Source organism: Brienomyrus brachyistius, chromosome 1 (assembly GCF_023856365.1).
Source record: "Brienomyrus brachyistius isolate T26 chromosome 1, BBRACH_0.4, whole genome shotgun sequence".
NCBI lineage: Eukaryota > Metazoa > Chordata > Actinopteri > Osteoglossiformes > Mormyridae > Brienomyrus > Brienomyrus brachyistius.
This window is the reverse complement of record NC_064533.1, coordinates 24741589-24757136: the sequence shown is the minus strand read 5'-3', so window position 1 is coordinate 24757136 and position 15548 is coordinate 24741589. Positions and strand designations below refer to the sequence as shown.

The window sequence follows — 15548 nt, the reverse complement described above, 5'->3', positions numbered from 1 at the left end:
AGATGATGTTTGACGGGATTCTTCATAACTGCTCGATTATATGAGGCATCTACAAATGGCTGGGGAAGCTGTACATGCCTTTTTCATCGCATTTTTGTTCTCATTGATACTTGTTTAGTGTATTACATTTAGGCAAAGGATTGTTAAAATGTTTTTAAAACTGACACCATAAAGATATGGACTGCTATCTGTTCTGGTTTGGTGGTTTTACCGGAAAAAAATCATGTATGTCTGACCATATCACAAAAAATTCCTTCCTGTGTGTACAAAAGAAAACTAGCAGTCAGTGTTTGTCAGGAAGCTGCTTTGCTGCATTTATGTAATTTCTTCGATCGGCTTGTTTTGACATGCTGCCTCTGCAACTGTAACCCCCGTCCAGCAGAAATGGAGAACACCGCTGAAGACAAGCAACTGGAAACAGGATTCACAGACGCGGGACTGTCAGAGGACAAGGATGGCTTCTCCTCCACATCAGCTGAGAGCGGGCATGCAGGTAGGGGGCGCTGTGAAAATGACTGTGACCGCATCGGCAACCACCTGCTGGTATCTTGTAGATGTGAAATCGATTATCGTGGTTCACAGCTTAACAGATGCTAGTGTTTCTGTCAATTGCTGGCCCTTGTTCTGAGTTAAAACCAAAGACTCTAGTCTTATATGTGTGACATCCACCAATAGCCATATTGAAATGTTTAGCCTAAAACAGCGTTTCCCAGTCTGATCCTCTGGGCCGCACAGACAGTCCAGGTTTTTGCTTCCTCCCAGCTCCCAGGGAGCAACAATGTAGACTGTCTGGCAGGGAGTAAAAACATGGAGCAACTGTGGGTCCCCATGGATCAGATTGGGAAAGACTGGCCTACACGTTTCTTAATATGCAGTGTTTGGTTGGTATCCTGATTTATCTTATACTCCTCTGTGAGTTCTTGAGTCTCTTGGAGCTTCCAGAGTAGTCTGACTGTTCCACTTGATGGCTGATTCCTCAGCTGTCTCAGACAGAGATGCCATTGTCCCCTCTCCACCCCCAGCCAGTATCCTGCTGTGCAAAATTCCCTTCACCACATCCCACAAGGAGTCCCAAAACCGTTCCCTGACAGTGGTGGCCTTTGTGTGTGTGTGCGTGTTCGTGTGCGTGGCGTGTGCGTGGGAAGCTCCTCTGCTGTGGAGTTGTGGTTGGGAGGGGTTGGGGGACAGTCTCCCCAGGGTCTCATTGGTGAAGCAGCTGACCGTGCCCATCTTGGGACCCACATGACCTCTGACTTCATCTGTCAGCTGGTGCTCAAAATGTTTTGTAAATTTGCTGATGCAAGTGATCCCGAGTGATGTTTCTGTAATTCTTATTTACTCATCCTACAACAACACACGCACTTGTTTCACATGCAAAGCACATTTCAGTGTTGATACACAGGTTTGTGTATACAGGCAGCTCTTGACTTGTGTAAAATTATTAAGTAATCTGGACTTGGACTTGAAATTGCACGTAGAGTTTCTGGTAGTGCCAATGCAAAAACTGACATATACCTGTAAGTAAATGTACATGTTTTCACTTTTCATTTGTTTAATATGTGTTTCGGTACATATTGCTGGTATATTTTTGGCTTATGTTTTTTTGGCTATAAGGTGTCTTGGATGGCATGGGGGAGGAAATCTGACTTGTGTAACATTTCACTTGCGTAAGGGTTGCATACATCAGTCAAGAACTGCCTGTAGCACAGTATGTTACAACTGAAATGGCTGAACTACCGAGGACCAGTTTGTAACTGAATCCATCCTATTCCCCAGATGTTTATTAATGAAATCGTTTGGATTTGTCAGGAAAAAATGGTGAGGTGAAGGAGGCCAGTACGGACATAGGGGAGGATGCAGAGAGATTGGACAGAGCCGAGCTCTCCACCGTAGATCCTGTGATGTCCAGCATACTGACAGTAGGACCGCTCGGTGGCACTGGGGACTGTGCCGCCGCCTCCACTGCCGCCCCCCCCACCTCTAAGACGCACACCAGGACTTCCGGAGCAAAGTCTAGTGGGAGGAGGAGTCAGGTAATTTCATTACTGAACACAAAGAGCCGACTTTACCTTAATGACTTCAGTTTCATGACCATATCTACTTAATCCATTGACCGCCTGGTTCAGTTTGTCATACAAAGGCGGCAAGTTGCCAGAAAGTAAATTCCTGGTGTAATCTGTGGTTAAGTTTGTTCATGTGACTAAAACAGCATGAAGCTGCTTACTGAAATTCTACTAGCCTGAAGATATATTGTCTGATCCGACTATAGATTATTTATTTGAAATATATGTGTCAATGTAGAACTTTTTCCAGATTATCACTAATGTTGCAGTCACACTAGCGTGAATACATATCCAATATCCTCAGTCGAGTGAAAATGGGCTTGCCTGGATAATACAGTGTACCATGGTATTTTGGGAATACCGTGGTATTTTCATTCAGCTGATAATGTTGCTTGCTAGTTGGCCATGTGTTATAAACAGGGATTGACATAACTGGTTTGCAAGTACACATTAGCGGTATAAAGGGTTATATTGTGAGTATATAGTGATTTATTTTGTTGTAACAGCACAAATGCATTCTTCTCCCGCAGTTTTTTATTATTAAAAATTTTTCTCGTCATAACAATGAAAATGTGTAAAATAAGTATCCTCCTATATCGCACTGTTGTGATATTGAGGGGTCAACCCTGGCCATGCCACACCGGATTGGCCCAGCAACATAAATTCAGGGTTTATTTATAACACTCTGAAAAGGAGTGGGCAGGGGTACACCCAGCCCTGGAGAGAGCCCAGCTGAAAGCTGAGAAAAAATAATGATTGAATGAGTGAGTGAATGAATAAATTATAAATGAAGCTGACAAAGTTAAATTGCGAATAGGGTGTTTCTGTTAATGGATGTCATTCAATTAATTCTTGCCATTTATCATCCTGGAAGATCCAATATGGAGTGGGCTTCTCTGAGTTAGTAGCTCAAGAACAGAGTTCCCCCAATTATGGTCCTGGAGGGCTGGAATCAAACTGGTTGCAGAATTCCCTACTCAAGTTTAATCAGCCTGTTATCAGGTTTACTAGGTGTGTTTGAACTGGGAAATCTGCAAACTGGGAATTTACTGCAAACAGTACATTTTCAATTTGCATCGCAAAAATATGCGAAATATAGATCAGTGGAAATGGCACTAATGTTTGGTTGTATTAGGCCAGTATATGAGGGAGATGGGGTTCTATCATGGTGAGATCATCGCCTCAGTGCCTTGAATGCAATGGGAGCACTGGCCTGGTTCTCAGGTACCCCATTTCCTCCAACGTGGTGCTGGAGCCTTTATAAAATATAGCCTTTGAGACAAAAGTGGATACAGGCAATAGAGACAGAGCGCAATGAGTCAGTCTCTGAAAACAGACTTTTTTCAGTTCAGCAGCTTATAAAAACTTCCAAACAAATTCATATGGACCCCTACTTTACTTTCACTTCCGCCTACGTAACGTTCCCGTTCTGTTCTTTTTAAACAGAAACTCTTTTTAAACCAGTGGAAATGTAGGCAGGTTCTCAAAGGGCACCATAAGAGAACCAGCCCAGCACCAGCACTCTCTCCTTTCTTTTTTGAAACCGGTGGAAACGCGGGCAGGTTCTCAAAAGGCACCAAGCGAGAACCAGCCCAGCACTGGCACCAGCCCCAGCTTCATGTTTGTGGAAATGAGGTCAGAGAGGTGGAAGAGCCTGATCACCTCCCACTGACACTTGCATATCCACAGCTTGGTCTGTAAGCCTGCCTCTCCCCTGGGCCCTGCTGCTCTCCCAGGCCACAGACATGAGCTTCCAGACCAATGCTAACAAAGGATCCCCAGGCTCTCTCAATTCCCCTTTTGTCTGCAGTGATTCCCGCTGTACACAAAGAGAGACAACCTATAGTCACTCTGGATCATGTTTGTTTGAGGGACATGTACTTTCATGGATTTACTGCTAAAATAAAGTGGTTTTCTACCCCCAGCCTCAGAAGCATCCGTTCATGTCCTGGTCATTCAGCCCATCGGGGGACACTGTGTCTTTTCAAAAGTATCTATGAAGAGGTGTAGAGAGGTAGTCATTTTGAGGGTCCCTGATGTTTAGAAGCTCTTCTGCTGGTTATCATCACTCATCGCAAGGGGCTCAGATTTGCTGTTTTTGAGACTGAAGGAGTGGGACAACCAAAGTAGAATAAGCTGTGTGAAACGGTTGAGAGTAAAGTGCACTCTCCTCTGTGTGGCTGTAAAACTTAGTGGGACGGGTTAGCGTTAGCGTTAGGGTTAGCGTTATTGTTCTTGAGTGTGGAAAGCGGCTTTATCTTGAGTGATGTGGGTGTTGCATGTGTGAAGGATGATGCTGCGCACGCTGAGGGTTCGCCAGTCGTGTCTGACCAACGCCTTTAGCGATATCAATGTTGGCATCTGTGTTGGGATGTGTGAGTGAGCGAGAGGCTGGTTCAGAGGGGGACTGGGAGGGCAGCACTCCACGTAGGTGTGAGACTGTCTCGTGTTTGAGTTAATGATCAGCCTCAGTGTCAACAGGAATGAGAGGAGGAGCTTTGGCTCCGGGGTCACATTTCTGCACTCCTCTAGGTGAAACGTTATCCGTCCCGAGTCGGGACACTCCACAGCCCAGCAGTGTGTGGGGGCGGCAGGGTGGCTGAATGGGGTGTTATGAATGGGACCAGCCACAGAACCGACCGGCTTTTCCAGGCCTGAAAAGGCAATCGCCGGCAAGAGGGAAGGGTGCCCTATTATATAGCGCATTCACAGAGAGCCATGTCCTATTCACAAAACTTTCAGTGCTCCATCCTTGAGTGGAGGGGTGGTGGTCACCTGAGGGTGGAGTCTGAGGATCTTTAGTTCCTAGCCATGCCAGTCTGATTACGGTTTACTCTCTGAACTGCTTTGCAGTCAACTTTTTTTTGGGGGGTGGGTCAAGAACATACACATTGCCTTTTACCTCTCCCTGCCTCCCTCCCTCCCTGGTAAAGAGGCTGTGGTCTGTAGTCTGGGTGTGCGTTGGCATGGAATCCATACATTTTCAGAGAACTGTTTTCCAGCACAGAATATGACCCAGTCTGACCACTTAAGTCTACAAATATCGATATATAAATATCCATCCACATTCGGTGCCATTTATCCAGTTCAGGATTGCGGTGTATATATAAAAATCCTTCTCTTCATCCATCTTTTTAACCATTTATCCTGGATAGGGTCACCTGGCGTATATCCCAAACAGCTTAAGGTGCAAGGCAGGGGTACACCCTGGCCAGGATGCCAGTTCATCTTGGGGCACACTATGGACAACTTACAGTCACCACTTCTTATAACTGCACATAATCACAACAGTGGGAGAACCCTAACTCTAATGCCATCTAGTGCAAGACAGTAGTTCTATCCCCCCCTCCTGAGAAATATTAAGATAATACAAAACACGTATTCTATTTTTACTTGTCATCACAATCACTGTTTGTTATGACTAGTTACTGTCCCAGAGTCACAATTGATCATTTTAAATGTATAGTGATTAGGATCATTTTAATATGTATTTAATAAGATTTTACAGGCTTCCATTTCTGAGTGTTTCTGCTTTGCGCCCATTCCTTCCTGGGATGAGCTCCAGACTCACTGTTTTGACTAATATTTATTCCGTATGTCTACAAATTACTTGTAAATGCAAAAAGCCCATTTGTACAAACATCATCAGTCACGTGACTGAATGCATGAATACATTTGGAAAACGTCTTGTTATTAAGAAGGCAAAGTGTGTCCTGTCCCCAACTAATAAAGTGCCCCCACCTGGTGTAAATCAGCCTTAAAGACGCACGTCTCTGAACGAGACATCAGCGTGTTCATTTCCTTCAAATTTTTTCTGGGGCTTTCTAACACTGTAGTTTGCGGTCGGATCCATAAGATTGTTTCTCACGCATTTACCATCTCTCTCTGTTCATTTTTATTTATGATTTTTGCAGAGCGCTTTTAATCTAAAACTACTCTGTGGGGCGCTGAAAAGGCAAGGTACTCTTCCAAGCAGGCTCTTAATGAATGACATTGACATTGTACTGTTCAAGTACGACGTACATGCAGGAGCTATAGAAGTTAAAAAAACTGTGGATTCCTTTAGAGGAATGTTATGGATTTTGCTGTGAGGTACTTTTCTTGTCGCAGCCCAGCAAAATGGCTGGTTTAAAATATGTATTTGTGTTATTGGCTGGAGGAGGGGTGTGGGGATGTGACTTGACATCTCTCTGACTCCCCCCAAAATGCTTCAGGGATGCCGGATAAATGACCTGCCCCTGCACTCAGACCCTAAACTTCACTCTGAGCGCTCTCTCTCTCTCTCTCTCTCTCTCTCTGTGTGTGTGTGTGTGTGTGTGTGTGTGTGTGTGTGTGTGTGTGTGTGTGTGTTTCTCAAAGGAGGCCACGAGGAGATGTGTGAAAAGAAGCACACAATGTGTTAATGCAAATACCAAATAAAGCAGCATTTCATTTTTACCCATTTCATGTAATTTCATTTAGTTTCTGTCATGCTGATGTCTTCACCCAAACCCTCCCCATTTGTCCCTAGCAGGATACCAGAGACGAGCAGTCAGCCTTCATCTGCCCCCTTTGTGAGAAGAACTGCCTGACCCAGCACCAGCTGACTATGCACATACGGCAGGTAGATGACACTCCTGGCCCGGCCTCTCTCACTAACATGGCCCTATACTCAGGATTAAGTGATGGGTGACACCCCTTTGCATACAGAGAACTGGACAAGGAGTTAAAGGACACTGTCTGTATTTGGGATTCCCAGCCTTCTGATGACCACAGACCAGCATGTCATTCCAAAATCAGCCTGGGGGGGGCGCTGCAGTTTAGGGGCATAACTTGTTGATTTAATACGTCCTGCCCTTTTTCTGCCAGATGTGATCAAAACACGCAAGCATAATTTTTTAAAAGGTGTGGCTTGGAATATATTGTTTATTTTTGGAATTTAATACGGGGAGGGGGGGCTTAGGAATGCTATGTTACACTTAACCTGTTACCCGATACAGTTTGGCTGAATTGAGCCTCTGCAAATTCCTTAAGGAAGTTAAATTCATTATTGGATTAAGTAAAGAAACCATGTCTTAATGTTTCCTGTCAGTGTTCTGTAGATTTGTATCTGTGATACTGATCAGTATAGTTATTCGGTTTGATAACTGAGAAACGCTGTACAGCAGTGTTTCTCAAACCCAGTCCTCAGGGTCCCTCAGCCAGTCCACATTTTTGCCCCCCCAGCTGTACCAGGTTTTCTGTGTTCTTGATTGGTTTGTGTGTGCTGGGAGCTGGGGAGAGAACTGTCTGGGGGTCGCCGGGGACTGGGTTGAGAATCTGCTGTTGACTGTAAGGGCTCCATCTTGCGTTCCATATTGCATGAGTTGCAGAGTTGATATCCCTCTCCCAGCTCCTGGTGAAGCCATAATGTGATGCTCCCCCCCCCCCCCCGACCCCCCACTCCCCCCCCCAGCACAACTCAGACAGCGGGGCTACGGACCATTCGTGCAGCATCTGCGGAAAGTCGCTGAGCTCGGCCAGCTCCCTGGACCGGCACATGCTGGTGCACAGCGGCGAGAGGCCCTACAAGTGCTCTGTGTGCGGACAGACCTTCACCACCAATGGCAACATGCACCGGTTAGTTGCATCCTCTGCATCCAGCCTTCCTATCCGATTTGATATGCTTCACAAAGCATTTTATGCCCATTTCTACGTTATCCCTAACATTGATACATTATTACCAACATTGATGTTCAGTGTGGCCTCTTTGCGTGGTTAAAGGGTAAATATGCTATTTAACGTTCTGATCAATAAAGTTTATCTGTCTGTTAATCTACCTGCCAGTCTATATAATTTACCATCATCCTCATCTCATCCAGATTATCATATATCCTTTTCATCAGCATGTTGCTGCATGTAGTCGTATTTTGCCGATTCAGACTTAGCCATTCATGCCTCTAGCTGCTTGTCCTTGTCCGTTGTGTTTAAACCCTGTTCTTGGCCAAGTAACCCTGGGTTTTTAGTGAATACCCTGTGTCAGATTCCGGTCCCATGGAACATCCATGACTTTGACAGTCTTACGAAATGGGGAGTTACCACAGGATTCGCTCGGGCCCAGGTTTCATAAAGGTGCAGGGTGCGTTCATGACACTCAGCATGCTGACAACTACATATCTGGCACATATTTTAAGCCTGGCTCCACAAAGAGGGAGTGAATCACCTCAGGCGTGTCTGTTACTGAGCCAACCGCTGTCAGTGATGTCACAATAGCACAGGTGTGACTTCATTTTACTTAATTTATTGTTGGTTTATAATGCTAGTGCTATGGTATACAGATAGGCAAGGTTTCAGTAGGTAAAAGTGTTCAGATGTGTTGTTTTCTGCCGGTTGTTGATTTCCACGTGTGATTCGCCGTCTTGTGGCACATGTCTTGCAGCTTCCAATGCAGCCAGGGGGCACTGCCGAGCTTTAATACATTGTTAAACGTCTCAAAAATGACGAACAAATAAAGAACTCACCGCTCGTTTCATGGTTGCAGAATATCATCTATTTTAAGACCTAATGTACTTCCTTCCTCTGGTTTGTTTCACTCAGACAGGTCACCCCTCCATCCTTGCATCTATCCATCTATCCCTCCCTCTTCCACCTGCTTGTCCTGATCAGGGTCATGGGGTACATACTATGATGATTTTGGAATACTAAATGTTGTTGATTTGAAGAATATTTTTAGTATTGGACAACCTAAAACCATGTTAAAGAATGAACATCTTCATCCTTTTTTAACTACAAATACCAAGGACATTTAGTGGGAGACCTATCTTTAAAGGTTTTGGTTCCAGAAGGAATTCAGGCTAAATATTTGTTTAGTAATGGGCGAGCAGTGGGAAACAAAGCTAGTCTAGATGTAAACCAGTATGATGCTTACCAGTCTCAGCTGTAGTTTCACACCCAAATTTTTGAGAACACATAAAACAAAAATCTAATCTTTTATTAACCTTCACTGGCTTTGTTTTGAGCCTGTGGTTAATTGTGAACGTCACATGGACGTTTCGGGCAAGATGGAAGTCTTGTGGTCGAGGAAAGAACAGGAAGCTGGGAGAAGCTCCGAGCAGCCTTTGCTGATGGGTCAGATAAACAGGCGTTTCCTGCCTTTCAGTGCCGTTCCTGGTGTTTAAAGTGGCGTATCGTGTGCGGCCGTGTAGTTTTTACTGCTTGTCAGACGCACGAAACTGAGATTATGTTGTTGAAGGGTCACTTTTTAAAGGAGGATGTGGGACAGTGAGGAAGCTGTAAATGACATTCTGATGCTGCCTGGAGTTGGTCTCTTCATCACACGTTTACAGAGATCTAAGTAAGATGTAGATACACACAGACCGCTTAGCGGTGTGACAATGACCATATCCAGTCAACTTCGTTTTCCATTTCATTCTTCTTCAGAACACTTAAGGCCTGCTACCCTTTGGCAACGACATGGAAAATGACAACGGCTAGGGCTCTTAATGTGACAGGACAAAGCATGGCTGCTTTTGCACCCCCTGTCTGTACACAACGGTATTGCACTGGAACGCCATGTTGGGGCTGTAAACACATCAGTTGTTTCCATAACACAATCTAAAATTAGAGAAGAGCTTGTACAAACAAAAGGAATGCACAGAATTTATGTAGATTATTGGCTGTCTACCATATTCGTAGTTTTCAGGGTTGGCAAACTCAGTCTGTTGCTTCTGGTGTCCATCTGTTTTGGACACATTTTATTGGCATTTTTTGCATGCAGATTCAAGATGGCCTCTATTAGGTCTTCATTGTTGCAAAAACTGGAGTATTTGAAGATTGTGCAGTTAAATGCTTCCATGCACAAATCTAAAGTTCTTAAATGTCTTTTATTAGCACTGATCATTAACTAATAGTCATTATAAACAGGAACAATTTGAGCTTAAATTTGTTTCATATTGTCTGAAATTGAACTGAAATATGTCAACTTGGCTGTGACCGTCAGCACCACGCAAATAGACAGAAAACAGATGGGTTAGGCCTTTGTGTCTGTGATTGAAGGGTTGAAAGTTCAAGTCTTATCCTCGGCAGAACAGTCACATGTTGACTCGGCCATTGAGCAAGGCCCTTAGCCCCCTTAGTAGTCCAAGGGTTCTGCATAAATGGCCTGAATCTGCACTCAGACCAGGCTTCACTCTCAACTGTCTGTGTGTCTCTGACTGAGGAGAGCATGATGGGATATGCAGAAAAAAAACATTACTATTTATGTGTGTAAATAGTAAATAACGTGTCATTTCATATCAAGTTCGCAAAAACACCTGTACAGATATTTTCAAGACAACTCGCACTGATTTGACAACGACTCAAAAGCAGCACAAGTCTTACACCCAAGAAATATCACAGATATTTATCACTGTTTATTTGCTGTGCAAATTGAAAATAAAGCATTTTTTTTGTTTCACACAAACAGGTAAGATTAGCATTCAGAAGGACTCGCCTGTATAGGTATGAGGGGGTGGGAGAGCCAACAGTGGGTTACGATTCTTAGTCTCCTGCTGGACGTGTCCAGTTACAGCTGCTCTGCGTTATGGGGGTGACGGGGGCAGCACACAACAGCGCATGACACACAAGCATATGGCAGAAATGCCAGTGATGTGCAAGGTCCAATGCTTGTAATGGACACTAAGCACTGGGGCACTGGTTCAATGTATGGCCTTTGGTGTGAATGCACTGTCAATGCAGGTATTTGTATATCTTCCTGAGATCCAATTTTTCAGTTTTTATTTTATGTGTGTGTATGTGCACACCCCCAAACATGCAATGCCATGTCATCTTAAAGCCCTGACTATCCTCTTTAAGGAACAACGGTACATAATAGAGTGGCATGTACAGTATGATTGAGATGAACAAAAACATGATGTCTTCTGCAAAGAGCAAAAATGAACTGCTGGATCTCAGTGAGGCATTGGGTTATTTTCCAATAACAGAATTGAAGCAACCTGATTTAAAAAAAAATAAATAAAATGTTCTTAAAACTGTTCGGAAAGTATTTGATTTCTGTATGTGACCGCTTGTGAAATAATATGTTAAACTATTTGCCTGGGAGTCTTTTAGTCTTTTCCCTTTTTGGTGTGAAATCAATATTTCATAAAACTATCAAATTTTCATTAATTAAATCTTCATTAAGAATGCAGTTTTTAGTGATGCAGTTGTGTCTTAATTGCCAAAATGTTGCTAACAGGGGACACCTACTGTTTGAGTTGCAGAATTGACTAGAAGCCATTTTCTCCATCTCCTGAAGCATTATTAATAATTGCTATCTCTCATCATTGTGGAATAAAAAGTTTTGTCTTGATCATGAGATAGAGAAGCGACTAATTACGTTTATGCAGTATATAGGTATTACATTACATATCTGAAAAACTTGTTTATACAGTTAAAAAGACACTGATTAGAAGACACTGGTATGCCTTTTTAAAGCCAGAAGCATAACAATCGGGAACATCGAATAAGTGTGAATTATATATATGTCAGCTTGTCTATACCCAAAAATGGCTTATCGTCTTCGTCTCATGTAGCACATGGAAATGTGCTGACATAACGGGCGACCATCTAGCAGGGCAGAGCAGGAATGTGGCTCATTTGCCAAAGGCAGGCTGGGAGAATAGGCGTTCGGGTCCTCGCACAGTCGCCCACTCCAATGCCTGCTATTAATAGTTGGCTGACTGGAGGTTGAAAGCTGAGAACTGGAGCGCTGAGCTGGCTGACGTGTTTCTCCGTGCCGTTTTCCACACACGCGTGCGTGGACTGGCATCCTGCAAGGTATCCCAAGAGTAGGTTATGGGGCAGCGGGAGGCTTGGGGGGTTCGGACGCTCTGCTTGCGATCGGAAGGTTGCCAGTTTAAATTCCAGGGTCAGTAGAGTTGGTTCCCATTAGGCCTCTGAACAAGGCCCTTAACCCCAAGTTGCTCCAGGGGTCGTTTGACCCGGCTTTCAGTTGTCCATCACTTTGGATAAAAGCCCCTGCTAAATAAATGTAATATAATAGTCATGGTGTCAGACCTGAGTTTGGTGTGTCATCTTTGTGGATTATTGCCCTCATTGTAATGCTCGGCATATAGACTGATCCCATTCTGTTCTGCCAGAGACCCATCCTGTTACTGGAATCTAACCCTGGAAAGAGTGATTTTGATCAAAGGTGAAATGCAAATCTGGGCATTGTGGGTCCTATGATTTGTATATTTCCAGGCATACCTGACCACCAACATGCTGCTTTTCTCTTCAACATCCTTGTTAAAGGATGGCTTCTCATTCCATCTCCCATTCAAGCTGAGGAAAGCTACTCACTACGGCCTGGCCAGAAAGCCCCAGTCAAACATCCGAACAGTGTCTGAACCCTCCTTTCTGCTTTCTGCTTCTACAGAAGGTGGACTGAGAGAGAAGATGATGTTTAAAAACCCCCACAGTGTGATTAAAAATCTGATATTTTGATGATATGGGGGCAGAAGAAAATATCCCCACAAGAAGAAATTCAGTTTTATAAAAAAGCCTTGACTGCAAGCAAATCTTGTATTTTGTTTGGTCATGGTTAAGGTTAGGGCTGTTAAGGTTGTCATTCTTGGGAATAGAGTTTTCCCCATGCAAATGAATGGATGATCCCCACAAAGATATAATTACAAACCTGTGTGTGTGGTCCAGGTGTAACTTACCTTGTGTGGACCAAATGTCCCCACAACGTGATGAATACTCTTTTTTTTTTTTTTTTTTTTTTTTTTTTTTTTTTTAACCTGATGGGGACCAGTTTCCTCAGTGACTGCAATGACAAAACTAAAAATGCAAAAACTCTTGTATTTAGTTTGGTTACTTATTGTTATGGTTAGGGCTGGGTAGTGGTTAAGGTTGTCATAGTTAGCATTAGCATTTTTCCCATAAAAATGAATGAGCGGTCCCCAAAAAGATATGATTACATAACTGTGTGTTATGAAGACTCTGACGAGTCTTCACCTTCACCCCATCCTACAAATTAAAAACATAATACATCACTACTGTAATATCTCACCCTTTTTTGCGGCCTCGTCCTGGGTACCTCTAATGGACATGCCCGGACAGCCCAATAATTACAGCAGCTAGAGATAAATTCACCTCCTAATTCCCTACCGTTTTCTTCTGGATTCCTATTGGTCGGTAAACACAGGGATTCCTCACTGACTCAGAGATCACTAGCAACCAAACGAGGTTCTCCTTTTGTGGCAGTTCTCCCAGCAGCTTAAACAGCTACCAGCAATTACTTTGAATGAGGTCACTCCTCTGTGAGCAGGAGCAACAGGCATTTGGGTACATCATGGGTTGGATGTTATACTATAGTTATGACTCTGCTTTGAGAAGTAGCCCGTCACCATATCTGACATCATCCTATCAAGGCGGTAACCAGAAGCGTATTGTTTGACGGTGTCACTGTAGTATTTGTTTGCTCTAAAATGGTCGTTATTATACACCTTCAGTTAGCATCAAAAAAAGTCTAGAGCCGAAAGTGAATTTAATTTAAGAATTTGCACTAGGTACCTGCAGGTAAGAAATATTTTTATGGAAAGATATTTAAACACAACATTTCTGAACAGAAAAATAAGTTGAATCTGAGGGTCGTTATTGGCCAGTTTTACATTTTGCTCCAGTCAGTGTGCTTATCTGCGCTTGCCTATTTGTGGTCTTTCTTCAGGCATATGAAAATCCACGATAAGGACCCCAGTGGAGCCCCTCCATCCAGCCCACCCTCACCCCCCAAACGCAGGCGTCTACCCACCAAAAGGAAGTCCAGCCTGGAGGCCGACGTGGACCGGAGTGAGGAGCCAGTCAACAAAAAGGTCTCTCCCTCGTCCCATACCCGTTCAGTCCCGTTACTCCTTTACGCTAAATCTAGGGGTTCTGCTGGAGGCACCATGATGGATTGTGAATGCCCCCCCCATGCCCCCAGGTTCTGGAGGATGTTCTGTCGGACAAGCAGGACCCTATTAGGGCTGATGATGAGCTCCTTCCCTGCCCCATATGTTTCAAGACCTTCAACTGCAAGTACAACCTGGAGGCCCACATGGAGATGCACCCAGACACCACGCTCAGGTAGCCCATATGTACTGCCATTGTATCGAGTGCGCTGACGAAAACACTCTGTTGACCAGGGATGTGTTGTATTAATTTAAGAACAAATATTTCATAGAGGCGTTGCGTATGAAACTTTGCATGTTTAATGATGCTAACTATTAGGAGATCTTAACATTGAACCTTCATAAAATATCACATTAGAGATTCGGAAGTAGTTGGGTAAGGTGTGAATTTCATGCAGATGTTTGACCAGCTACCTATCTATCCATGTACGTCACTTGTGGTCAGGTACATAGAAAATTCACAGAGCAGAGGTCCCATGGTCAGTGAGCAGACCCATCGCAGGCTTGTCCTCACATGTCGGTGATGTTCAGCACGCATACGGGCAGGTTACATGATGCCACTCTCTGTGGCCTTTCTCTCCTCTCCAACATGCCAAAACTGGGCCAAACTGCTCCTCCCTCCTTCCTCCAATCAAGTCCCTTTGCAGTGAAGGCTTCCTAAGCATTTAATCAGTTGTGGATAATACTTAATTGATTCAGGTCCCGCAATTTCCGGCCCAGTATCACAATTATGTATTGACCGGCTTTTTCAGGCTCTTGTCTACTGGTTTGTACTGTTAACTGTTTGTGTTATTAGCCTCCTCTGCTGTGTACTGTTAGCCGTTTGTGTTATTAGCCTCCTCGGCTGCGTACTGTTAGCCGTTTGTGTTATTAGCCTCCTCTGCTGCGTACTGTTAGCCGTTTGTGTTATTAGCCTCCTCGGCTGCGTACTGTTAGCCGTTTGTGTTATTAGCCTCCTCTGCTGCGTACTGTTAGCCGTTTGTGTTATTAGCCTCCTCGGCTGCGTACTGTTAGCCGTTTGTGTTATTAGCCTCCTCGGCTGCGTACTGTTAGCCGTTTGTGTTATTAGCCTCCTCGGCTGCGTACTGTTTGCCGTTTGTGTTATTAGCCTCCTCTGCTGTGTACTGTTAGCCGTTTGTGTTATTAGCCTCCTCTGCTGCGTATTGTTAGCCGTTTGTGTTATTAGCCTCCTCTGCTGCGTACTGTTAGCTGTTTGTGTTATTAGCCTCCTCTGCTGCGTATTGTTAGCCGTTTGTGTTATTAGCCTCCTCTGCTGTGTACTGTTAGCTGTTTGTGTTATTAGCCTCCTCGGCTGCGTACTGTTAGCTGTTTGTGTGTTATTAGCATTCTCTGCTCTACTGTGCACTGTTAACTGTCTGCATTTGGAAAAAAAAACAGCATTTGGAAAGCTTGGGTCACTGTGCGACATGTGAATCAATAGCCACCTACTTACATGGGGCTTGGATCAGCGAATACTGGTGCAGGGCTAAGTAGGTATGGGGGAGGGGTGCAGAGATGGCTGGGTTATAACAAGATGCCAGAGAGACGTGTCTGGCAGAGTTTGGCTGCCGGATTTCTGGATGGGAGCCTTCAG

The 15548-nt window shown here is 44.2% G+C and overlaps 1 protein-coding gene across 5 annotated transcripts in view; it reads left to right on the top strand.

Moving 5' to 3' along the window:
• rreb1a (ras responsive element binding protein 1a) overlaps window positions 1-15548 on the top strand; it is a 55925-nt gene that overhangs the window by 31080 nt on the left and 9297 nt on the right. For 2 of the 5 annotated variants that reach the window (XM_048997855.1, XM_048997614.1), the window contains 6 exons: window positions 380-493; window positions 1810-2033; window positions 6574-6666; window positions 7498-7661; window positions 13732-13876; window positions 13987-14129. In XM_048997855.1, coding sequence (XP_048853812.1) covers window positions 380-493; window positions 1810-2033; window positions 6574-6666; window positions 7498-7661; window positions 13732-13876; window positions 13987-14129 — 883 coding nt within the window. The remainder of the gene's footprint in view (window positions 1-379; window positions 494-1809; window positions 2034-6573; window positions 6667-7497; window positions 7662-13731; window positions 13877-13986; window positions 14130-15548) is intronic. The other 3 variants (XM_048997941.1, XM_048997774.1, XM_048997696.1) reach the window with 2 other exon arrangements.